This window comes from Cibotium barometz, chromosome 58 (assembly GCF_041138505.1).
Source record: "Cibotium barometz isolate CiBa-2024 chromosome 58, ASM4113850v1, whole genome shotgun sequence".
NCBI lineage: Eukaryota > Viridiplantae > Streptophyta > Polypodiopsida > Cyatheales > Cibotiaceae > Cibotium > Cibotium barometz.
Window position 1 is genome coordinate 36,324,318 of NC_141103.1, and position 26,426 is coordinate 36,350,743.

Consider the following 26,426-nt stretch of genomic DNA (forward strand, 5'->3'; position numbering starts at 1 on the left):
GAGAGTTGCCTACAAATGTTGCCTACGAATTGGAGAGACATTTTCACTTATGTGTGTGCGTGTGTGTGTGTGTGTGTGTGTGTGAGAGAGAGAGAGAGAGAGAGAGAGAGAGAGAGAGTCACATTTGTATGCAAAAGAGAAAGAGGGCCACAACTATAGATTGGAGAGATTTATTAACATCTTCTAAAGGCCGAAACGACACGTGAGACCAACATGAGGGACCTCCAATAGAAATAGGACTACCAAAAAAGATATACTGAAATGAAAAGAAAAAAAGCCCTAATCATTGCTAGTAGGTATACAAATTAAAATTTTACACGCTTAGAGAGAGTGGTCGTTGTTTAGGCTTGTAGAGTTCTCCAAGGAAGGTTTTTCCATTTTTAAAACCACTTGTAACATGCTCTGCAGGCCGCCTTGGTATAGACTTCAGCTAATTATGTAACTTTCTATTTCACTTGTGTTGGGTTTAGCTAGTCTATAATCAAGTTTTGTGCCCCTTAAGGTTTTGGATTTGTTCAAGATGCTCTTATGTTATATGCGATAGCTTCCTTACTACCATTGTGGACAAGCATGAATGCGGTTGGAATGTTCTACTAGATTGTTAGTATTGCTATATGCTCTTATGTTATATGCGATAGCTTCCTCCATTGTGGACAAGCATGAATGCGGTTGGCATGTTCCACTAGATTGTTAGTATTGCTATGGCAATCTATTCCCATGATTCATAAGATTCATCATATTTGTATTTATCTTTGTGTCACCCCTCCCATAAACCTCCCACTTAGATTTGAAGAGGCATCAACTCTCTATGTGCCCAATTGTCTCTCCAAAATCTTATTGGTGATAATGTCCTGTGTATCAAGCTAGCAATGTTGGGATATCAACTTGTTTAACACTTCTAGCACTTCTCGGTGGTTGTTGAGCTCACATAGTTGATCTTTGAGGGAGGTATACCTCTCTCTATACTTATTTATTTGAGCATATAGCTCACCCCCTCATGTTGACAAGTTGCAAGTGGCTTAGATATCTACACACACACACACACAACACACACACGTATGTATACACATATAGACACATATTTATGCATACGTGCACGTGTACATGTGCATGTGTGTGTATGCGCGGGCACGCTTGCACATAGATAAGAATTTATGTAAACTTACACAGATATATACATACATACATACATATATGTATGTGTACATACATCGACATATATAAATATATATACATACATAGATATGTATATGTGTGTGTGTGTGGGGTACTTATATATACACATACATATATATGTATATATACACGCGCGCGCACACACACATATATATAAATATATACATATGTGTGTATACATATATATACAGATATGCATATACATATAAACATATGTATATGTATATATGATCTATATATACATACATATGTATTTATATTTATATTTATATACATATACATATATATATATATATATATATATATATATATATATACTCTCTCCGTATATAAAATGTATGTATGTATATAGAGAGAGTTGACGTCTAGGATACCGCGCCTGCCGCATGGCTTGTCTTTCATGAGCACATTTTTAAAATACCCAAGGGAAATAACCCCTTAGGTTGGGAGAAAAATGCATACAAAAAATAAGATGTATATATATATATATATATTATTAGGTACTAATAATTTCCAAAAGCTGTTTGCATGTGAGCACGCTACTATCTAGATTCTAGATTTTTTTAAAACAAAAATTTAAGAGCGCGAAATTATATTACTATCTAGATTCTAGAAACATGTATATATTTCTAAATTCTCATTATTATTTATTAGCTTCCTGTCTCACGTTTTACAATGTACGTTGTACCTGTTCAAATATATATTGATGCGATTTCTTGGGAATCTTCGTGGCCCAATTTGTGGTATTTTCAAACACGTTCTTGGCACCCATTTTTATAAAAAAAAATCCCATTTCTCATAAATTGATATAAATCGTGAAAAAAAAAAAATAAATCCCTTTTATTTTTTTAACAAATTAACTTATATGTGATATTATGAATTTTTTTAATCTGTAGTAATTTTAGGATATATATTGTGCTATTGTTTTTTAAGCTTTCTGTTGCTATCACCCAATCACTCCTTGTGTTGACAAGAAGCATAATCTATTTGGGAACCTACCTGGCGTGGGCCATATGGAGAAGTGAAAAATGGGCAAACATCTTTTTATGCAAAAAAAGAAAGAAAAAAAAAGCTTCATGGATTTGTAATTAAGTTTGAGCACGTTTACTGTCCCTGAATTGTGCTGTAGGAAGCTTAATCAAGGCTACTAACAGGGTAATTAGGCTTTCCTTCCTGTGGTTTGGGCTTTAATAAGGTTCTTAGGTTATTAAGCTAGCATCACCTTAATGAGAATTTGGGGCAAGAAAAGGCACATCCAGCTCACTTACCAACCGTGTTAAGCTTGATTTAAAACCTGATTAAGCGCAAGCTTTGACTTGAGCGTTGTGTTGTGTGTAGGAAAGGTGCCCTCTTCATCGGAAGACAGGCAAGCAGATCCCAACGAGGAGGGGAGAGCTAGAAGCATATTACAACAGAGAAGGGCCCATATGGAGCAAAAGCTTTCAAGAGGGCATCTCCCAAGCATAGGAAAAGCCCATTGAGCTTTCATTTTGTTCAAGCAGAGAGCCCACTTCACTCTCTTATTGCAGGCAGGCAGGCAGGCAGGCAGGTAGCCCACTTCACATGTGTTGCATTGCAGCATGTTCACATCCACATGCTCCATCGCGTGCAAGCCATAACCCCACTTCCCATCCATAGGCTAATATTGCATTTGAGCCACTTCACATACATCAGCCCATACTGCATTGAAGCAGAAGCCTACAGGTTATACGTAGACGGCATCTCCAGATCTGTTAAGCTTGTTAATCTGATTTGTGCAGCCTTGTACTGCACAGCATCATGGGCAAAGGAATGGGCTGTGTACCCAGCAAAGCCAAGAAACCTCCTCCAGGGGTCAAGTCTCCCCCCCTCTCCCCCAGGCCAGCTGAAGATGGCAAAGTGGAGACGCAGTCCCGTGACACACCCATTGATGCAGTCACCTCTACCTCACGAGCCATTGCCTCCTCTTCTAACAAGCTCAAAATCTACATCATGTAAGTCCATCTGCCATCAAACATTTTCGACTAAAATTGTCAAAGGATTCTGCTACACTATGCAAGTCACACTACCATTTAGTTTCTAGTCATGTTGCTTTAGGATTTAAGCTAAGGGGTTCAACACAAGATTTTGAATCAAAAGTGAAAGCAGGGTTGCAGGTCACACTACCATTTAGTTTCTAATCATGTTGCTTTAGGATTAAGCTAAGGGGTTCAACACAAGATTTTGAATCAAAAGTGAAAGCAGGGTTTGGGTTTTCCTTCACCTTATTTTGATGCACGTGAGGAGCACTATTCTCTAGGGGGAAAAAAAGGGTTTCAGGATGAGAGAGATTAGACGAGCAAGATTTGGGATTTTATCTTTCACTCTCACTCTCTTCCGCCATGTTGTTGCCCTTCACAGTTTCTACTCCATGTATGGCCATGTTGAGGCATTGGCGAAAAAGATAAAAGAAGGTGTAGATAGTGTGGATGGACTAGAAGGGCAGTTGTTCAGGGTGCCAGAGACACTTCCTCCTGAGGTTTTGGAGAAAATGAAGGCTCCTCCCAAGGATGAGGGCATCCCCATCATCTCGGCAAGCGAGCTCCCGACCGCAGATGGTTTGATTTTTGGGTTTCCCACGCGATATGGAGCAATGGCTGCCCAGATGAAGGCCTTCTTTGATTCCACAGGATCTCTCTGGCAGGGCCAGCAGCTTGCTGGAAAGCCAGCCGGTATTTTTGTAAGCACGGGCTCACAGGGAGGAGGGCAAGAGACCACTGCGTAAGGCCCCCCCTTCCCTCCCCTCCGGCTCAAAAGACCTCCTTTCTGCAAGAACTTTACAATAACAACTACAAACATCTCATTCACATTAGCAATATAAGCTCATCCTTTCCTTTTTTCTGCAGCTTGACTTCCATAACTCAACTAGCCCACCATGGCATGCTATTTGTTCCGATCGGATATACTTTTGGCGCAGGTATGTTCAAACTTGACGAGATCCGGGGCGGTTCGCCGTATGGGGCAGGAACCTATGCAGGGGATGGATCCAGGATGCCCAGTGAGACTGAGCTTGCCCTTGCAGAGCATCAAGGGAAATATACTGCAGGTGTAGTGAAGAGGCTCCTAAGTGGCTGACAGTTTTATGATTGGGTGTGTTTTTTAAGAGGGTATATCCTTATGCAGTTTGTGAATAAGCTTTTCAATGTGTACCGTCACTATTTTTTCCCAACCAAGAATAAAAATCTGTGTTCCATTTAAGAGTTTTTCGTCCCATTTTCCATTCAGCTTATTTGCTAGGGTTCAATGCCTTGAGACTCGTGGTGATTCATATATACAATAGCAAACAGTGCGGTTGCATGGTGCTGGTTTTGTCACACATGGACAATGGGCAACTGATCTTGCAGGGCATTGGCCAAGTCTTGAAAGTTTTGATGATCATGCATTGTGGGGTTGAGGGGGTGTGTGTCTATGGGACTTTCAATTGCAGCTTCTTGGTGTTTGAAAGGGGGGTTCTCTTTAGTTGAGGTAGTTGTGTAATGCACGCTTTCGGGTTATCGTCAGGAGGTAAGTTCCTCATTGTCCACACCAGACTCATGCATAGCAGGCATTGAACCCAGGTCCCTTGTAAGGAGACAGGGGGAGAGCCTGTTTGTGTGGTCAAATTAAAAATCTCTCGAAAAAAAGGAGGTAAGCTTTTCATTATCCTCCAAACAACAAGAGTAGGCACTTACAAGCCTTGGAAATTTTCACTCAAACCACATTGAGATGATGGTGAGTGTGATGTTTTTGTGTCTGAACATCTTTCTATATCATCACGTGTCATGCATTTCTTTTGTATGTCCAAGTCATGTGGTTGTATCATATGACTAAGTTGGAAAACAGAAACAAAAAAACACAATTCATGTGGGTGAGAGTTGGCATTGCTTCCTCTTAAAGAATTATAAATTCTGGAAATAGGCTCTTTCTTATCATGCCAAGTGCTACAAGCCATGAGTTTTTGTCTGCAGTCAGGTATGGGATGTCGGATTCGATGACCCCTTCATCATGTTTTATGTAGTGTGATGGAGGACACTTCTGCTTGTCACATAGCTAAACCCCTATGAGATTTATGTATAAAGCACAAATTTCCCAAAAGCTTATAAATGCAAATCATTTCAGATCCTTGACTGCCATTGGAAAGAAAGAAAAACATTAAATCCTTTTAATTGAGTTGAACCTTAACCTAATCAGATCCTTGACTGCTATTGGAAAGAAAGAAAAACATTAAATCCTTTTAATTGAGTTGAACCTTAACCTAATCTAAGGTAGTAATCTATTTAGATCAACTCAAGGGAGTTGAACCTTAACCTAATCTAAGGTAGTAATCTATTTAGATCAACTCAAGGGAGTGTGCTCTACTGGAATTCATATGCCCAAGTATAGGAGCTTAAGTCAATGCCAAAGCATATTATGACAATTCAAACAACGGAGACCCACCAAGCAGTGCTGCTCAATATACTCACCTGCAATTTCTTAAAAGCACTGTAAGTTGAGAAAACAAAAAAAGACAATGTGGGCGTGTCGATTAATCTATTAAGTAGGAATATTTCACCCAATTTATTGCTTTTCCAAAGGTTCTTTGAGGGTGTCTATTTGTATCATGGGACAGCATACCAAATCTCTCTTTCTTGGGCAAGCGGTAGCTGGTTATGCAAGTTGTTGTTGTATGTCTATCTCTACTTATTGGGTTTCAGGTTTGGTGATCAAGTGAGAAAAGCTAGACTGGACACACGTTACATGACTGAGGCCCGTTACACATACCCCAGCGCCTATGTATGGGCGGGGGAGATTGCCTGCCCATGAATTATGGGCGGTGATGCCCCCACCACATCAGCATGGGCAGGCAGGGGTATGGCGATGTGTAATGGGCCTAAAAGCCTCCTTGGAGGTAACGTGTTAACTAACATTTTGCTCTTTGACCACAAATCAATCTTTGTCACCCTGAACAAGGGTTTAGGGCAGGCTGGTTTCACTCTGATCCTAAAATCTTCCAACTTCTAACATCAAACAAATCTCGAAGATCAACTTCAGCTTCAGGAAATCATCGGCCATGCTTGGGCTTTAGCTATTAAAGAATCTCAATCTTTCCTCTCCAAGACCAAGCATGAAGTCACCAGAATTAGGGTTGCATGAACCATGGGAGCAATTGATCAATGAAGGTAGAGATATACTTCAGGATGAGCTACTTCAAGCCATAGCTGAACTCAAGCGAGAGGAGGAAATCAGCTGTCAAAACCTTCACCTATGCATCACAGAGTGGTGGGCAAGTAGAGTTGATAGGCCTTCAAAAGAATTCTTTAATATCCTCAAGAAAAAGAACGATAAGGAGAGAGTCCCCATGTCACAGTCGTGCCACGCTCTCTGTCTCTGACTTGCATATAAGAAGTACCTCCTGTATCAAGCTCAGAACATTCCCTTCTCTTTGTCTAAGTAGTACTAGAAAGCCTTGGTATAAAGAGACATGGAAGGTACGCATGCGAGAGTTGACTATTTAGCTGTTGTGCCTTACGAGGGAGAAGAAGGGAGAAATGCAAGGTTTATAACTGGTTTTCACCCTTAGTCGTTCAAGATAAAACAACCCTCTCTTGTGGAGAAGTAATGGTCGTCCTCCGTTGGTGGCATAACCGGTTTCACCTTTAGTCATTGAAGATCAAACAACCCTTTGGGTCCTCCTCCATTGGTGTCATAACCAGCGTAATTGTTCAAGATCAAACAACGCTCTCTTGTGCAGAAACAAGGGCCCTCCTCATGTACCTTTCACGAGGGAGAAGAAGGGAGAAATGCAAGGGTCATAACTCGTTTACACCCAAGATCAAACAACCCTCCCTCGTGGAGAAGCAAGGGTGTCAACCCAATGGAGCTATGCAATTGAGTATAGGAGGGAGATAGCTATGGAGATGGAGAGCTTTATCTCTACCTCAGTGCCAATGTGAGGGCAAAGAATAGGGAAGAGATAGAGATGGAGAAGGAAAGGGAGAAGAGGAGAGCATGCAATCTTCACTCAATATAGTCACATACAATCCAAAAGCAAGCTGCATCAAGAGAAAGCAAACAAAAGCTTCCCAAAAGGAGTGTAGCAATTGGTGAAAGTGTGTTTACGCTGTTGTTGGGGTCAAGGTTTCCCATTGGATCTGCATTCGTTCGTAAGCTTATAAGATTCTAGAATGGTGTTGATTTTAAATTCCTAGAGAGTGTAGTTTGTCCCATCAAGCTTCCTTTTGTGAAGGCCGGTGGATGAATATGCAAGACTGATGCAACAGCAAGCAGCAATCGAGGTAGAAAGCCATCACTCCTACCTAATATTCTATGCAAAGAAAGACTAGAGTTTATGCACTATTTCTGCTAAAAGCACCTAAGCTCAGATACCATATAAGAATATAGAACAGTGGAAGGATAGATAGCAAAACAAAGTGCAATAGACAATGCAATAGATAGAGAATGGAGAGTGTTTAAAATTCTGAGGTAGGTACAATGTGATTGGTAGTGTCCATCCGTGCACTCTCAAGTAGAGCCTAGATGGTGATCTAGATAGACTTTGGATGGAGGATGTACTACAAGCATTGAGTATGCACTAACAAGGTTGTGTTGGAAGAGGCACAATGCTGTAACACTTTGTGCCATTATCACCATCATAAGTGATTCTATTCTTACTCTAATTCAACACACAACTAAAGCATTGGGGAGGCCTAGACCATATTGAGGAATCAGTATGAGTCCCATAATCAAACTAGGATTTAGAACGAGGAGAATCAGATTTTTACTCAGAAGTTTGCTAAAGGAGAAACTGTTGAAGCATTTGTCATGTGCATCAAAAATCTATGGAATCAAATAGCTGTTGTGGGGATTACAAAGATCAGTGAGGACCAGTGAGGAATCAGCATGGAGGTGCATCCAAATTCTTTCACAAAAGTATGATGGCTTAGTTACGGCACTAAGCACTCAGGTTAGAGTACCACCTGTTTAAACATTGGCATAAGCTTGTGGAAAATGATACAAGAAACAAGGTGAAAAAGTTTCGTACAGATCAAAGAGGAGAATTCCTTCCAGTGGAATTTGATAGCGATTGCAAGGAGAATGGCAACAAGCGCCTCACACACTTGAGCAAAATGATGTTGTAAAACATTGTAATCAGACTGTTGTGGGGAGATGGCTTGATGCATACTAAAAGGGAAAGGGTTATAAGATGCGTTTGGGGCTAAAGAAATAAGCGCATCATTTAAATCATCAATCGGAGCCGCATAAAGGCGCTCAAGGGCATCACATCGTAAGAGGCCTGCTCTCTGTAAAGAAACCTTCAGTGTCTTATTTCAAAACATTTGGTTGTGAATGTAATGTACATATACTAGACGCATCTAGGAAGAAGCTTGACGCCAAAAGCAAGAAGTGTATCTTTCTTGGATACAGTTAAGAGAGTCAAAGGCTTATCTACTCTATGATCCAGAGGTAAAGAAGACAATCACCAACCGAGATGTGGTGTTTGTGGAGCAGCCACACTCAGTGGTGGAGGAGACGTCCATCCACTCTATCATCAGCCAAAGAAATAAGCCACCATGAGCCCAATCCACTAGCCAAATTTCCTCTTAAGAAAGAGGGGATTTTTTAAAGGATGAAGAATGTTTGGGACATCATAGCATAGCGGAGGCTACACTCCAACCCACACACTTATCAATCTGTGAATGCAACCCGGTTAGCGCATAGAGGCTATCCCGAATGGGAGAAGAAGAGTTAACCACACACTAATGACTCCTAGTCCTACTCAATCCTTCTCAACACTCAAGCAATCAATCCTACATAATCAAAGCATCAAGGTTAGGCTACACTTAAGCACACAAATGCAACTTATGCTAGGAACCTAATATACAAAGAGCTATCACACAAGCCTCAACTACACATTATTTCAAGCACAAGCTTCATCACAAGCACTCTACAACTCACAAATCAAAACATCATTAAGAAATCTAGATTAGCAAGAGTGTAGACCAAAACCTCATATCATTGAAAATGTAAAGAATAGAGAGTACAAGATTGAAGCATGAATGGAAATGGAGAGCCTTGGGAGAGCACTTGAGAAGGAGCTATGGAGCAAGCTCTCTCTATGAGCCTCTCAACCAAATGACCAAAGAATCCTCTCTAGCTCTCAAATGGGCCACCTTTTATACAAAAATTCTAGAACTCCCAAAAGTTCCCATGTGGGATTATTGTCAAGCCCTCTCCCACATTCATCTACAACTTTGAACTCTTTTCAAGAGCCCTAAGTGTCTTTTTTGTTGCATCCTTGTATTGATCTTCATTCGTCATGCAACACTCCCCCCTTCCTATTTTGCGCACGTCCTCGAGCGCGGTAGTAGCAAGAGCTGCAACAAAAAAACAATGGATACAAGTAAAGTCTTTTATTGAAGAAAAGAAAAGAAAAGAAAAGACCAGCAATGATAATTTCACACGTGAGCATACAAGTGCAAGGCTGATTAAAGTTTTAATGAGTACTAGAATAGGTGAGTAAAGACTAGTCAAAGTGAGACTTAAGTGGTAGATAGTGCTATGCAAAGGCAAGTGTGCTTTGTACACCGCCAGTTATGACCGCAGTCTCAATGTCCTACAAGTATGTAAGTTATTCCTAAGTGGCAAACCTACTCCTAAATATGAGCAAAGGTGATTGGAACTCATTTTTTTTCTTTTTCTCATTTTTTTTCTTTTTTTGATGTGTGTGTAGAAGGTGATAAAGATTAAGGTTCCATCCCAAAGAGACCCAAGCAATGGCCAAGAGACCTCCGCCAAGAGAATCTAAAGACCGCTAAGTATCTCAAGGACGACAGACCCTTTTTCTTTCTTTTATGACCTAAGGAATACCCCATGAAGATGAGGGCATCGGTCTCGAGGGCCCATAGTGTACCCCAGAGTCCTACCAACATCCATCAAGGCGATAGATTCCTCAAAGGTCTTTTTCTGAAGCTTTTCGACATCAGTGTTCACCCCATGGAAACCAAGGCATCGGCCCCAAGGTGCTAAGACAACCCCAGGTCCTACCAAGCATTTCTCATGGCTGTAGACACGTCATGTCTCAATTTACTTTGGATATATATATTTTTTAGGGTATAATTTTTTTATAAATTATTATTACTCCTAGCACCTAGCTCATATCTAAGAGGTAGCTACCACACTAGGGATAACTAATATACCTTGAAAGCATAAGAACTTGGCATATTCCCTTGGTATATATCCTACACTGTCTTTAGATAGAAATATCTTTTACTAAGTCTTCTAAGACTCTAGAATTCACTCACCATATTTTAACAACTAATCAAAAACTTAAACCAGCCAACATTGTGTGAACATGCAAACCATATATTCGAAAGATAAGAGCACATAAAGAAATAAAGATTAAGATTTGAATACACCTGTTGTAGTGCCCTGTTGATGTTGTTCGTTTGCATTGATGCATTGCTGATTTTGTGCAGATTGCTCCTCCTTGATCTTTGTAGGCATAGCATGTCTCTCCCCTTCCTAATTTGTGTGCACTTTAGGTGGACTATTGGGGCGTGTTGGGGCGTGTTTGATGCTCTTGTTTTAGCGAAGATCTCTGCAAAATTTTTATTAACAAACAAGAAAAGAAAAGAAAAGAAAAAAATTTGCCATTGGTGCCAAACACCGACAAATATAGCCGAGGGAAAAAACCCAATGGGAGAAAAGTGCCCTGGCTTGTTGATCTTATTGTGGAGTCAATGTGCTTACCCTTGCGCTGGTAGTGGAGATCATCTCAAAAAGAACATAATCATTAAAGGCATAAGGAACCACACTATGCAAACATTAATCTACCAAAGAGCTTCAATTGTAGTGTTAATGCCTTATCTTTGGTGTTAGGTATGTCCTTCTTGAGTGGAAATTTTATCAATTGTCTTGGAATTTGAGTAAGATAAGAGGATTTAGGTTTTGAAGTTCTAGAATCTATGCTCAAATGAGACTCATGTGAACTTGGATGTGTCTTAGGTACACCAGTTGATGATGGAATTGTGTAATATGGAGAAATCGGGACAACCGATGTTTCAATACATGTTTTAGCAAGATCAACACAAGTAGTTTTGTAGGTGCTATCACAGCCACCTTTCTTTTCTTGAAGAGTTTGTGTTGATTTCTTTTGCACCCACTGATATGGAAAATCAAGGGTGGCTTTTGGCATCTTTCGGAAACATTCTTTTATCCCTAGCAAAGCATGGCATTTTGGAAGCCAAATTGCTGTTGCACCCTCATAATAGCCTTGTGCTTTAAGAACATGTTTTGGGACCCATCGATTAACAATCCGAGGTTTGGGCTTGGAAATGATGTGCTTCTTAAGAGGCTTAGCAACTGGACTAGATGGTACAAGTTTGTACGCATCTTTGGGTAGCCACATTGATAATTCCTTCTTGCCTGGCCTTCTTTGAGCAGCAACTAGAGTAGTTGGAACATGCCAGCCATGGCCCTCACTTGAGTACTCATCAATTATCCACATCATTTGTTTTGGAGCTTCAAGAGCAGATTTTGATTGTGGGTTGGGTAAGGTAGAAACATTACCCCTTTGACACGATAAAGCTCGTGGAGTAGCAGAGACTTTCTCTACATGCAATGCTGTGGTGTATGTATCCCTATAGTACAAATCATCTAGAAGGGCACGTGGTTGTGCCATTCGTATAGGAATAATATCATATGCATTTGAGTCACAAAATTGAATTGGCTTCGGTAAAGCACATGTTGACAATGTTGCAAGGACATGACTCCATTCTAATGGATCAATTAAATGCTCAGGGAAGGGTTGTGGAATGTATGCCTCGTCTGATACACTTCGATTACCCTTAAGTCTCTCAGTGTTGAAATCCCTACATGAGGCTCCACAGATCCACAGATCTTCTCGCCCATCTGACAATGTAACTTTTGAGACCTCAGATGAAGCAGAATCAAACTCATCTATTGGAGACCTTGTTACATCACGATATGAGTGATTCCTTAGGTTGACCCTTGTGATGACAGAATCATGTCGGAGGTACAAATAATTGTATCCCCAATCTTGAATCATTTGAAATTGTCGCATGAATGGTCTACCCAATATCACTTCATAGTTTGGATGTTTTCCAAAATCCACTACTGCAAAGGTGTGCTCATATTCAATCCCACATGTGGTGACCAATATGTTCTCAAGCAGCCCAAGGGGATGTTCTAAGCTTCCATCTGCTAGCTGCAAGCGCATCCTGGTACTCCTAATAGCTGGTTTGCCCCACTTTTCCCAAATGGACCTTGTCACAATGCCCACTCCTGCACCACTATCAAGTATTGCAGTTGAAGATACTTTTCGCACTTCTAATGGGAGGGTAGCATTTCCCTGATCGTCCTCACAAAATTTTCTTACTTTGTTGATAGGAACTGGCATTACATGCTTTGTCTCAGGGTGTATAGTACACTCATGATGACCCTTTTGTAGCAATACCTACTCTGACAAACATCTGGCAATATCATTCCACAACTCAGGTCGAATTTTTATCAAATCAAGTAAAGGTAAGGTACAAGCCACTGGTGCTGACAAAATAGCTTGCACCATACTCATATCTTTCTCCTTTGTCAACCTTTTATGCATGGAGGGTATCCTCAAGGTTTGAGAACAGTTCTCATATTCTCCCAGATATGATGGTAAGGTTTTCATTGTATGCTTACTTCTAGGAGAAACAATTGTTTGAACTTCCTCTTGGATGCTTGGGTGTCTAAATTTGTTTTCCGTGCCCCTGGTAAAATCCACCTCAGAGAATGGAGGCGAACTAATAGAAGACATGTTCTCATTAACTTTCTCATGAACTGCGGCCCACATCTCATTTGCCATGTCCTCATTAGCATCAATAACTTCATCATTGCATGGGAAGACAAGGCTAGGTGGTGGCAGATTACCCCCTTTCAATTGGGTGTCAATTGGTGCAGACCTTTCGCTATGAGCTTGTGAAATGAGTTCACTTTTCATTTCCCGACTTGACGACACTTCTGGTATGGTTTCTAATGTTGGCTTAAGAGAGGTTGGGCCCCTAGGAATAGGTGGTGGTGGTCCCTCAAGTATTGACTGAGCTTCCCTAATGAGTTGCTGATGTACAGCTAGATTGATCTTCTCCTCACGAGGGTTTGGGTATTCTTGAAGCTTCTTGGGTAGCTCAGATAAAGCCGCAATGCGACTTCTATGAGCATCAATGATGGCCTCTAGAGTCTCATTCACTTTATCCACAAAAACAGAACCCCCAGAACTATCCTCAGTCGTACTAGCCTCATCTTGTTTAGCACTAGGCTCAGGTTGAGTTTGATGTTCCTCATGCACTTCTTGGGATGTAAAAGTTTTATCCCTCATGTTTTGTTTAGAGGCTTCTTGAGAGCTAATGGATGCACTTTTAGTTTGCTTGTTTCGGTTCTTCTTCCTCCTAGTGGTCTTTTTTCTATTGGACTGTAAGGTCTTGTCCACTAGATTTGTCTTTGCATCCCTAGTTCGAGGTGTCTCATCAGTCTGTATTTCGGCATTTCGTGTCTGTGATCTAGTCATGACTCTAAGTGGCACGACATCCTCATTCTCAGATGAAGGTGGTGATGGAACTGCACCCACAAGGTTGACTGAGACCTTTGGTTGAGAGGTGCCTTCCTCATGTGGTTTCAGCAGACAGTCTTTTGGGAAGTGTTCTACAAAACACCCTAGACAATATCTTTCAATTGGTGGAAACTGTTGTACTGTTGTATTGGACCGAGATGCTTGCCTTGAGCGATGTGGACAATCACGAGCCCAATGGGGTTCTCCGCACTCATAACAGGGGCCCATTGGTTTGGCCTCTACTTTCCTTGGCTGCCAATTGACCTGAGGGGCCTGGAGTCCTAGGTTGGTAGCCGCCTAGCAACATTAAAGAGTTTTGTTCCCCTGGTTGAGCGTCTAGTGCTAGGCTTGGGTATGCGGGACTTTCAAAGATATTTTCTTTGGATGAATATGATACATATTCCTCCTCCACATAGCCCGGGTTTATTAAGTCTCTACACATATTTGAATTGTCGTAGTCGACAACCCTCACAGGAGCAGTCCCTGGAGCAGGAGGTTGAGCACCAAGAACAGGTCGTGCTTGCTCTTGTGCCATCGGTGGCTTACGTTCAAAATTAGTATACTGTTGATACATTTGTGGAGCCACTCCACCCCTTGGCTGCTCACGTTCCTGTCTCATTCTCGCAATGCGAGTACATGCCTGTGTGGTATGGGTAAAGTTCCAAGCACAGGCTTGGCACCACTTTTTTGTGGGTTGGTTTGTGACTAGAGGAGAAAAGGTATTACAATCCTCTGTTTTATGGTTACCGCCACATGCTCCACAAAGATGAGGACCTGTAGGAAGTACACTCCTCATTCTCTGCTGCTGTTGTTGTGGCTGCATGGGTGGACGATAGGTCTGTCCCAATCTCCGTAGTACTAGGTTAGCTATCTGGTCTAGATTTACTAGCGCGCTAGACCCTGAACTTTGGTCGTCTCCCCACTGATCTCTAGGTTTCACCTCTGGGCCAGAACCATCTTGGAACTTGAAGTTATCGGTGAAATCCATAGCATCATGGCAACACTCATTGAAATTTGTATGCTTCTTCGCATAGAGATGTGTATGCAGAGTCGAATTTTTGAGTCCTTTTAAGAAGAGAGAAATTAATCGACTTTGGGCGGGCTTCTCATCTTCAGGGCAACGATTAATGTACTGCTTCATTCTATTTACACAGTCTCTAACACTCTCATTCTCACCTTGTTTGAAAGAGTAGATGTGTGCTACCGTGTCATGTTGAATTCCCATCAAGGAAAAAGCAGCAATGAATCTCTCTTCCAAAACTCATAAAGAAGATTTGTCTGAAGCCTCTAATGCCTGAAACCAAGCCAGGGCTTTTCCCTCAAGAGTGAGTCCAAATCCTTCAATTTGAGTATGCTTATCAGCCACTTGCTCAGCTCGAACTGCTTGCCTAAATGCTGCTACATGATCGTATGGATCTCCCGACCCTTCATACTTCTTTACCAGTTTCTGAAGAGTTGATGGCCTTACTTGTCTTGAATACTCATCATAGGGCCTACGGCCTCTCACTCTCAGTGGGAATTGTTCCTCTCTTTGGAAAGATGGTCCACATGTTTCCAAAATTGGTGTGGGTACCCTATTACCAGCCTCACCAAACCCCCCCAAAGATCTTGTCACCCGCATTTCAGGAGGTGCATTAATGGGAGGTCGAGTTGGCTCCCCTACCCTCTGATTGTTATAGTGAGAAAGATGTTGTTGTGGTGTGACCTGTGGTTGCACATTTGGTGTAGGATGATATCTTGGTGCTAGAGTTGGGCTACTAGCAGTGGTCCACTTAGATGTTGAGGGTCTCTCTCTAGTGAACTCTCGTAGGGGAGGAGCAACAGTTTCTCCAAGAAAGGCTGTCTCTCCCAGTTTGGCTGTATTTGTTGAGAACACTTCCATGAATAATGGTTGTCCTTTCCACGTGAGTTCCCGAATCTCTTTCCAATCTAAGGTTCGGTATTCATTGGCCCATTTATCAATTATTCTGTTCATGTGTCCTGCAAGCTTCTCAACTACCACCACATGAGCTAGAGGAAGATCCAGCTGTGGCAATCTAGTTGTGGCATAATATCCCTCTAACGAGTCCTTATAGACCTCTTGAAGTGGGTCATCCTGTAAGACCTTTGTCACAGGAATTTGTCGTACAAACTCCCATTGGCATTCAGCCCCCTGATCCATTTTACTCTTGCCTTTCCTATCCCTTTCCAAATTTAGATCTACAAGAAGTAAATCATCTATGGATGGTTTTGAGGACTGGGCATTGGATGGTCCAGGCATGTCCGGCTCGATGAGCCAATCATCTCTAGACTCCCTTGCTCTGGAAAGTTCTGATAAGTCTAAGAACTCGGTTCTAGAGAGCTCCCCTAATTTGTCTACCTTTTCTGGATGGTAGGTGACTTCGTAGCGAACACCATCTCCACCCATGTACATGTTACCCTGGTCATTGACTAGAGGTGCTCTATCAAGTTCTGAGAAAATGTCTGCGATCTTAACAAGATACCGTTGTTGTGGATCCCTAAAGATCTCAGCTCCTTGAGCATTTGTGTAGACATATTGGAGTCTCACATTGAGTGTTAACCCCATGGTGTCGGCTTTAAATGTATTAAAGGATCTTGAGGGTGTCCTATTTGGGGCTACGGGATGACTATTTGTCGGCCCTAGATTGTCCATGGACAATGAACTCGTTGTTCTAGAGGAAAGGGTATCGGATTGGGATTCAGAAAGGGTTTCAGCAATATCTGCCAAATTTCCTACCGATTGGGTCCCACTTTCTTGCGTAGGTACTCTAGAAGGTGCCCTAGGCCCTATGGCAGAATCTACAAGACGTCCCGACCGCAAGTGCATAAGGTCAATTTTTTTTTTGGTTTTTTATGTGTTTTTGTTTTGTTTTTTTTTAAATTTTAAATAATATATATATATATATATATATATATATATGTGTGTGTATATATATATATATATATATATTTTCAACCTACCTAATCACTAAATGCACTAAAAGGAGTATGTGCGGTGTAACTATCTATCCTAATTTTATTATTATTATTTTTATTTAATTATGATTTTTTTTAATGATTTTATGTTTTTTATGTTTTTATTTTTTTAAACTTACACAAAAATTATGAATCACACTAAAAAAATACTAATTATGCACAAAGTTACAAAAAATTAAAAAATGCAGGTTACACTAATTATGCAAAAAATTAAAAATGAAGAATTACAAAATATGCAAAAAAATAGACTCCTAAAAAACACTTAATTTATAGAATTTTTTTTTAAAATTTTCTTTTGTTTTTTCTCCTTTTGTTGTTGTTGTTTTTTTTGGTTTGTTTGTTTGTTTGTTTGTTTTTTTTAAAACTAATAAATTTCGTGCCAAATATAAAAAATATGAATTTACTAATTATGCATCATTTACAAAAATTCTAAGAAAAATAAAAATAAAAAATGCAAGCTACTTTAATTATGCAAAAATTTAAATAAGGAACAATGGATTCAAAAAAATAAAAATTGTTTTTTTTAAATTTATTTTTTTTTCTCTCTTTTTTTTAATTTTTTACTATTCTTTTTTTTCTTTCTTTTTTTTAATTGCTTTTTCTAAATTTAATTGTTTTTCTTTCTTTTTTTCTCTTTTTTTTCTTTTTTAATCTCTTTTTCTTTTTCTTTTTTTTAAATTAAAAAAATATTATTTTTTTGTTTTTTTTAATTTAAAAATACAAAAAAACATGAAAAATTAATAAAAATAAAAAAAAAAGAAAATTCCACCTACCTTATCCACCGCTCGCCGCTCGCCGGACTTCGCGCTGGCGCACCCACTCGCCCTCTTCGATGCACCAGCTCACCACCGCCTTCAACTGTTGCACGCAGTCGTCCGCTTCACCCGCTTCGACGCTACCCCACGCGGTGCCTTCCACCTCCACGCAGCTACATGCAGGTCTCCTCCTCTTCGACAGCCTCTGCTCTGCTGCGCCCGATGAAGACACGCCACCCAAGATGCACGTAGCTCGGCTCAAACTACTGCCATGTCAACGCTGCCTTCCACCCGCCTCACCCAGCTACACAGCGCTCTGCCGATTGCTTCAAACGCCTACCACCGCCACTTCTGACGCCTTCCTCTCAATGCCGACGCTCCTTGCTGCCTTCCACTCCGATTTTTCACAGCTCGACGTCGTCGACTGCTGCTATTTTTTTTTAAAATTATATTTTCTTTTTAATATACTTCTTTGACTCGGCCGGCTTCTGTCGCCTACAGCCTCACACACTGCTGCGCCTCCACCTCTTGCAGCTACCTTCGCTTCCACGTCCAGCAGTGCCTTCGCCGCCCCACTGCAGCGCTCGATACAGCCCCCCTCAATGCAGCGCTCAAGGCAGACGACCCCCTCCAGCTGCCACGTCAGACGTAAAAAAGAAAATATATATATATATATATATATATATTCTTTTTTTTAAAAAGCCGCCTCTACTCTGGCTGCGCCTGCTGCTTCAACGCATATATAAATATATATATAAATATATCCTTGCTACGCTTCCAACAGTGTGTGTATATATATATATATATATATATATATATATATATATATATTAAAAAGTCGCCTCCAATGTTCTACCTCCCACAAGCCTTCGCTATAAGCCGGCCGCCCAACCGCTACAAGGTATATATATATGTATATATATATATATATATATATATCTATTTTTCTTTGCTGCACCTCCAACGACACACCTCTTACAGTCCTTACGTCGGAAAATACAAAAAACAGAAATCACTTGAACCTACTCAATGGCGGGATTACTCTACCGCAATGGGGTTTTAATTTTTTTTTGCTTCTAATCAAAAAAACAGAAAACACACAAGGCGCCCTTGAGATCACACACTCAATGCCCTTGCAAACTCTACTCTAATCTACCCTAATCCACGATTTTGCAATCAATGGAGCACTTAGTAAGAAGTAATGGTTAACACCCTTCACTAACTTAGGTGTGCGTTCCCCGGCAGCGGCGCCATTGTTTGGGACATCATAGCATAGCGGAGGCTACACTCCAACCCACACACTTATCAATCCGTGAATGCAACCCGGTTAGCGCATAGAGGCTATCCCGAATGGGAGAAGAAGAGTTAACCACACACTAATGACTCCTAGTCCTACTCAATCCTTCTCAACACTCAAGCAATCAATCCTACATAATCAAAGCATCAAGGTTAGGCTACACTTAAGCACACAAATGCAACTTATGCTAGGAACCTAATATGCAAAGAGCTATCACACAAGCCTCAACTACACATTATTTCAAGCACAAGCTTCATCACAAGCACTCTACAACTCACAAATCAAAACATCATTAAGAAATCTAGATTAGCAAGTGTGTAGACCAAAACCTCATATCATTGAAAATGTAAAGAATAGAGAGTACAAGATTGAAGCATGAATGGAGATGGAGAGCCTTGGGAGAGCACTTGAGAAGGAGCTATGGAGTAAGCTCTCTCTATGAGCCTCTCAACCAAATGACCAAAGAGTCCTCTCTAGCTCTCAAATGGGCCACCTTTTATACAAAAATTCTAGAACTCCCAAAAGTTCCCATGTGGGATTATTGTCAAGCCCTCTCCCACATTCATCTACAACTTTGAACTCTTTTCAAGAGCCCTAAGTGTCTTTTTTGTTGCATCCTTGTATTGATCTTCATTCGTCATGCAACAAAGAATCTCACACATGACACTAGCTTGGTGCTACACCACACGAAAATCCACTTCTAAAGCGGGCACATTAGCATCTCAGCAACTCACACAGGCCCGTGAAGCTTCTCAGGTCACACCACCACGAGCTGTCGATCATGGAGAACCTTTCTCAAGATGCCCAAGATCGAGCCAAGGCTGCAGAGGAGACCCTTGAGCAAACTAGGCTGGACTTTTAGCATTTCCATGAAGTCTCAATAGGCACCATCCACCAATTGGAGGAGCAACTTGGCGATGCTAAAGCCTGGGCGGCACAACCACCTTCCACCCCCTCCGCTCCTTCCTAGACAACACCCTCGAGGTGGATGCTTTGATGGACATAGCCACTGAGCTCCCTATCCTAGCACTCCTCCCACAAATCCCATACCAACTCATTGACCCCCACTTCTGAAGCGTCCAACTGAACCTCTTCCAACATAACCTCTACTTAGATGAGCCCCTCTCCCAACACAATTACATGTACCTCCTCACAAACTCCCCAACTCTAGCATCACCCTTATCCCCCACTTCTTTTTTCAAGGCCTTCTCTCTTTCCAACACCCCCACGACTTCTACGAACTTCCTCAACACCCTCTCCAAGACATTTTGAACAGCTGGCGCCAACTACTTTGTTTTGGCTTCCCCTCCAACCCAACAAAGCTTACAGACCTCTCAATTCCAAATGGTCTTTGCCCATATCCTTACCCCTCCTAGATTTCTACAAGGGCTCTACATTATCTCTAGGATATCATCTGGCACGTGGTAAACATTGCCTACATCTCCCTCCACGCTGATGCTCCTCCCCCATATTCTGCCGAAGGCCTCCTCATCCTTTACCATAGGTGCCACGAGTAGCTGTAAGTGATGGTCGCCCCCACTAGCATCTGATAGTTTGACGACTCTCACATCGCCTTCCAGGCACACGCCCCCACGGATGCTGCCAAAGTAGGTCTTGTCCAAGACGACCAGGGTGGCGGTGATGATGGCCATGGCAGTCTACCACCCCCTATTATGGCTCACCCTAACCCCCCTTGCCAATAAAGAGATTACCTAGTGAACCGTAACGGTCGTGAGGATCTTTCCAATGGTTGAGCTTGTAACCTCTGAGGTATCCAAGCTCTGCAACTCCTTGAGAAGCAATTCCACCGTGCCTCCCCGAGCGTTGTCACACCGCCGTGTTGCACTACGGATACTTGTCGTCCCTCCTCTCACGTCACTTCACTCACACACACAAACACACACTAGCATGCATTAGGGAGAGAGATTAGCAAGAGGATTAGCAAGAGCAAGACTCAATTGCACAATAGAAGAGTATCGTGTATTATGAGAGATATTCACTTATATACATGGCCATAAGTGTTCACACTCACTTAAACTGTAGGCCGGCCAGGCACTTTAGGCTCATAAGAGGCCTAATGCTATTACAATGACTACTTTCATAATATATTCATGAAGTACATCACTTAGGAATTCATCCTAACTTGCTACCACATGCTTTTGAATTGGGAATCGATATAAATACTTCGTCATCACACCATTACGAGCACCCGTTCCAAGTTGTAGATTTGGACACTATTGCTTTATATCTTGAATGTATATCTTGAATGTATGACCCGTTCCAAGTTGTAGATTTGGACACTATTGCTTTATATCTTGAATGTATGACCCTTTGGTGTATCTACCATGACTCCTTGATGTAAGATAATGGTGATAGCTCTTGTTAACCCTAGGAATGGGTTAACATCCCCCTCTTCCTAATGGCGATCGCGTCCTCGTGATCACGTTGAAGACCTTTGTATAGGGAGAATGGACAAGCTTTGTTCGATGGCTTTGATGTTGAGTGACATTCAATGGTCTTTGTTTCTCCGAAAGGAATAAGAGAAGCTAGTTAGTGAATGAAAAGGTTAGTTGTTTATTGGGAATTCCTAATGGGGTGGGGGGGGGGATTTTTGCGAGTGATTGCATTTTTATATTTTTGTGAGATCCTTTTTTTTGACTCACTTTATTTTTGGTAATCATAAGAAAGGTTACATGTGTGATTTGTGTTAGTGGGGATGCTAAGAGATGTTAACAATGGGAGAGAAGAGAAGGGAGGATCCACAAGCTTTGTCGATGGTTTTGATGTTGAGTGACTTCAATGGTCTTTGTTTCTCTAGAAGGAATACGAAAAGCTAGTTAGTGAATGAAAAGGTTAGTGGTTTATTGGGAATTCCTAATGGGGTGGGGGTGGGGGTTTTTGTGAATAATTTGCATTTTTAAATGTGTGAGTATTTTTGGGGATTTTTTGCTCACTTTGTTTTTTGCAATCATAAGCAAGGTTACATGTGATTTGTGTTAGTGGGGAAACTAAGAGATGTTAATAATGGGAGAGAAGAGAGAGGAGGATCCGGAGGAACATAGACATAACAGAAGAACGAGATGGTGAATCTCAGTACCTCATTTGATTCATTGACATGGTGACATTCATCATTTGAAGAAATTGGCCTTCGATGATGTCCCTTTGTGTGGCAGGATTCTTGTCAAATGTTGTTGAGTAGGACCTGTCCTTGCATGCTTCTTCCCATGTGCTTTTTATGTTTTTATGTATATTTAAGTGCTCTTATGAAGAAGATATACATGAAGTACAAGAATTGAGTCAAATAAACTCTTATTGAACTGTTGTGTGTTGAAGTAGCAACTTGTTGGTGAGGTTGAAAGAATTACGTTGACTTGCGAGACTAATATAGATATCTTCACGAAGGATTTGAAATCATTGATTTGTGAAGATGGTAGTGTTGTTTGGAGAAGTTGTAATTTGAAGAAAAATTCTAGGCGATGGGCACCATTGACCAAGCTTTCACCCACCATGACCCCCCATCCAGAGATGTACTTGGAAGTTGTCTCGATGGTGAGGCTTTGGTGCAAATATCCTCAAGTGCATGAGTATGGATATGTACGCATGGAGCAGCTGCTACATTATCATAGCCAAAAAAATAGTAAGCTATAAGCTTAACAAAAATGGAATGGCTATTTAAGATCCTTGGAAGTTGTTTGATTGGCCATATGTGTGACTCCCTTGTGTTTTTGTGTGTGTGTGTGTGTGTTTTTTTGTTACCACCTTGTGAGCAACAGGTTCTTGTGGCTATTTTTCTTTTTGAGGGAATAGGTTCTTATGTCTTCCGCGTAGCTTCTACACTTACACTTCACCTCCAAAGAGGTAAAAAGAGCATTGTGAGTTTGTCTTTAATGCGATCATAAGTCTTCGTTTGCAGACGTGGGAATTGATTCTTGAATTGTTGGCTTAAATGTTATCGAGGAGGTAGGTAAGACTCCTGGTTGGTTACCATTAGGGTTGTTTGAACACACAAGCTTTTGTGTAGGTCCTGAATGCACAAGAGTGGTTAAGTTACTTGCTTGGTGTTGTTTGGGCCTCCATGCTTGTCAAACTTTAGGTGAAGCTATTGGGATTGAAGTTGGTGGCTTCCTTCACATTATTCAATTTTGGCAACCATATGATGGGATTACCCTCATAGTATCCTTGTTGTTGAAGCACATGCACAGGTACCCATCTTTGATGAACATTATAAATTGGTGGTGGCTAATGCCTTTGGTGCTAAGGTTGTTTCTTTGAACAGGTTGAGGGGACTTATTGATGTGCTTGGGAATCCGAGCTTTGGCACTACTTTGGTAGTAACCTTGTGCTTATAGTAAATTTTTTGGTACCCACACTTGTTGACTTGGTGGAGTTCTTTTAGGAACTTGCATAGGCTTTCGTGGACGGTGTTGTGGAGTACTTTTATTTTTCCTTGGTCTCTGAGTGCTACATTGAGGAAGAGGCTTTGATAGTCGGGCACCCAAATTTGATTGGCACCTTCGTATAGTAGCCTTGAGCTATAAGTAGTTGCTTCTCCACCCACATCTTGATACCATTAAGATACCTTGATTTTGGTTGTCTTGGTGGAGTTTTCTTTTTGGTTGATGTGGAAGGTTTGGGGCCCTCCTTCTCACACTAGTTGACGCTGAGGCTGCAGGTTTGAGACTCATGTGCATTGTTGATGATGAGGTTTAGGCCTCTTGTGGAGTGGCTGTTGTGATGATGAGGCTTTAGAGGATGTGGTTGGCTTCTTTGGTGGGGTTTGTCGATGAAGAGGCATAGGCTCCAGGGATTTTCCTTTGAGTTCCTTATTAGAGATAGATGGTTATGCTATGGAAATTTCTTCAGGAATAGTTTTTTATTGCAAGGTATTGGAATCTAACTTCATTGGTGAGGATGGGGTTGAAGGAGTAGATGCTTTATCAAAGTCGGTCGTTGTTGATGTAGATGGTGGGTCATTGTGTAGAGGGGCTTCTGTGGAAGAGGCTTGTAACATTTTGTGTTCGGCATCATAGAAATCCATTCAAGTTGGATCCTCTTCCTTGCAATATGGTATTGTCAACTTTTTTTTCATTGACCATCATGAGATGACTCTATCGCTATAGCGAAGGGGTTAGTTTCAATGTACATTGTATGTTCAAAGTACCCCAAACATGGCATGTTCAAGTCTTGTGTAAAGGGAATTCTTTCAGGATGAGTCGTGAGTGTTGGTTGCATGAGATTGTGTTTTCGTATTGGATAAAGTTGTGCTTGAGCTGTGGTGATTTTATTTGGAATTTCCAATCCAACCATAATCCTAGGGATCTTTTCAGTAAGATATGTTGAAAGTTCCAGCTCCTCCAAGGTCTCTTTATCCCATAATAGTAATTGTACATTGCCTACAGGAGTGCTCAAGGTGACTGTTTGCATGGATTTATCAATTAAATACAACGAGTCATGTATCTAAGTTCCACCAAGGATGACATCATACTCAAGGGAATCTAGGGTAACATGGAATGTAAATTCCACATCTCCACACCGATTGTTTGAGTAGCATAGCCAAAAGAACTAGGAACTTCAATGTTTTGTCCATTGGCTCCTTTTGCAAGACCATTGTGTGTAGGGATGAGTTTAGGTTGTCCCAATGACACCCAAGTGTCTATTGACACAATGTTATAACTAGCTCGAGGGCTAATCAATGCGCGTTTGCGCTTAACATTATTGCATGTAGGAAAATCTAACCATACCATGATAGAATCTTCCAAAGGAACCATGGATGTTTCAATTTTTGTTTTAGCTTCAGACCCGTCTCAGTTTCATATTCCCATTCACTTTCATCCTCTTTTTGGCTCTCAGCTTTTTCAAGAGTATCCAATGTGTACACTGGTACACTTGGTCCCCTGACAATTTTAATTGAGTTCTGTTTGGAAACTTGTGAATCCTTATAGTCCTGCTCTATGGAGCTCTTTATATCTTGGTATAACTCATGTTGAGCCGTAAAGGTGCAAGTGCTAATGGTATGCTGGCTTCACCATGAGAGAAGAGCATTCCTCCATATGAGGTTTTGAGAGACTACTTTAAGTTTGTAAGGGAATTATCGAGAATTCCTCACCCACATAATTCGTACAATCTGTCTCTGATGACTCTTTTGTAGAGATTATGTCTTCCTCTTGAAAGGGGAAGCAGTACTCCTTTGGGTTTTGTATTTTGGTTGTTTTTTTAGGTTTGACACTATTAGGCTCAATCACAACCGGTGATCCTGTAAGACACTCAACCAAGCTAAGCATGCTCTCTTGAGCTTGCTTTTTGCATTTCGCATATGTCATATGATCATGATTTTCGATTTGGGGTGTTGGGTGGGTTCTAGTTTCTTGATTGGTCTATTAAGTGCACTGAGTGACGAATCAGAACTTGTTTCATCCTCACTAAGTGTCTACTAGAACTTGTTTCATCTTCTAACTTTCTTTGGATCGTCAGGTTTTCTTTGTGTTTGCCCATGCGACGAGATTGAATTTTCTTTTGGGTTTTTGTATCCTATGTCGCACATATGGGTTTTGTGGTTTGTGTGGTGGCTTTTGTTGTGGATGCTTCTGCATCATGTGTAGCTTTTGGCTCTTTTGGGTTTATGTCCCCTTTTGTTTTTAACTATTTTTAATTAATTCCAATTGCACATTGGAAAGTTCTTTTTGAATTTCTGTTTCAGGGGAAACCATTTTAGACACTAGGAAGATTTTTATATCCAAAAATATCTTAATTTTGAATTACCTCCCTCTAGACATTTTCTCTCTCTAGGCCAAAATAGGATAAAACAGGATCTTTCTTTTATTTCAGAGAGGGGAATAATTATAAGATCAGAAGGGGTGGTTCTTACACTTGCACACCTCAAAAGCCGAAGGGAGAAATCTTACATCCTGCCCCACTTAAAAAACGACTTCCCTTAGAAAAACTTATACCAAATGCTCCCTCTAGCATTCTGACGCGTAAGACAATCCTTTAAGAAAACAGGGTTTCTATGCAAGTTTTCAGTTTGATTTTCTTTTGAATACAGTGAGTATTTCTTGAATCAGTATCCCCAAAACTTCTTGAACGGAATTTTGAATTTCATACCAGAATTCCTCGAATTCTGTAACCTTGATCCACAGATCAATTCGAAGGGTCTCAAACTTAGATTCAGATTTGGCGAGAGTTTTGAGTGTATTTTTCTAAACTGGTCACATCTTCTTTCCTCGAAACTGACGGAAGAGTTTGGTCTTGGTCATAGTCGGATTCACGGTTCGAGTCGGATAAGGTTTTTCTTGAACTATCTTTCTCGAAAAGGTTTGGTAATGTTGTTATGTTGAAGACTTTAAAGACAAGTGCAGGTTGGTTGCAAAAGATAACAGAGTTGGCAGAATGTTTACATTGAATATAAACATGCCTGAAGTGAGTGCTACGATGTTTGCAAATGGTTCATGAATTGTTGCACATTGCTGAGAATGCGCGAGCATTGATGGGAGAGAAGAATATGCCGCATAGCTATTGGGCTGAGGCTGTTTCTATAGCAGTTTACATCATGAACAGGACTCCAACTATAGCCATACATGATGTAACTCCAGAGGAGAGGTTTACTGGCAGAAAGCCTGATTTGTCTCACTAGATGAGCTGAGAA

The 26,426-nt window shown here is 41.1% G+C and overlaps 1 protein-coding gene across 8 annotated transcripts; it reads left to right on the forward strand.

Moving 5' to 3' along the window:
• The first annotated feature begins 2,211 nt into the window (after positions 1-2,211).
• Positions 2,212-4,389, forward strand: LOC147606227 (putative NAD(P)H dehydrogenase (quinone) FQR1-like 1). 8 transcript variants are annotated; one of them, XM_086792612.1, is made up of 5 exons: positions 2,212-2,331; positions 2,515-2,725; positions 2,937-3,149; positions 3,556-3,915; positions 4,041-4,389. In XM_086792612.1, the coding sequence occupies exons 3-5, from the start codon at positions 2,956-2,958 to the stop codon at positions 4,267-4,269; spliced, it is 783 nt and encodes a 260-aa protein (XP_086648738.1). In that variant the 5' UTR covers positions 2,212-2,331; positions 2,515-2,725; positions 2,937-2,955; the 3' UTR covers positions 4,270-4,389. The 8 variants fall into 8 exon arrangements, with proteins under 8 accessions (XP_086648738.1, XP_086648739.1, XP_086648742.1 ...); XM_086792613.1 differs by having other exon boundaries at positions 2,952-3,149; XM_086792616.1 differs by having other exon boundaries at positions 2,515-2,721.
• Positions 4,390-26,426: the final 22,037 nt, after the last annotated feature.

What these genes read in the sequence shown, in the direction of transcription:
- LOC147606227 (XM_086792609.1), top strand. Translation starts at nt 2,956, where the DNA reads ATGGGCAAAGGAATGGGCTGTGTACCCAGCAAAGCCAAGAAACCTCCT. An exon ending in AAGCTCAAAATCTACATCAT is followed by an intron (nt 3,150 to 3,555) that starts GTAAGTCCATCT and finishes TGCCCTTCACAG; the next exon opens with TTTCTACTCCATGTATGGCC. An exon ending in GGAGGGCAAGAGACCACTGC is followed by an intron (nt 3,916 to 4,040) that starts GTAAGGCCCCCC and finishes TTTTTTCTGCAG; the next exon opens with CTTGACTTCCATAACTCAAC.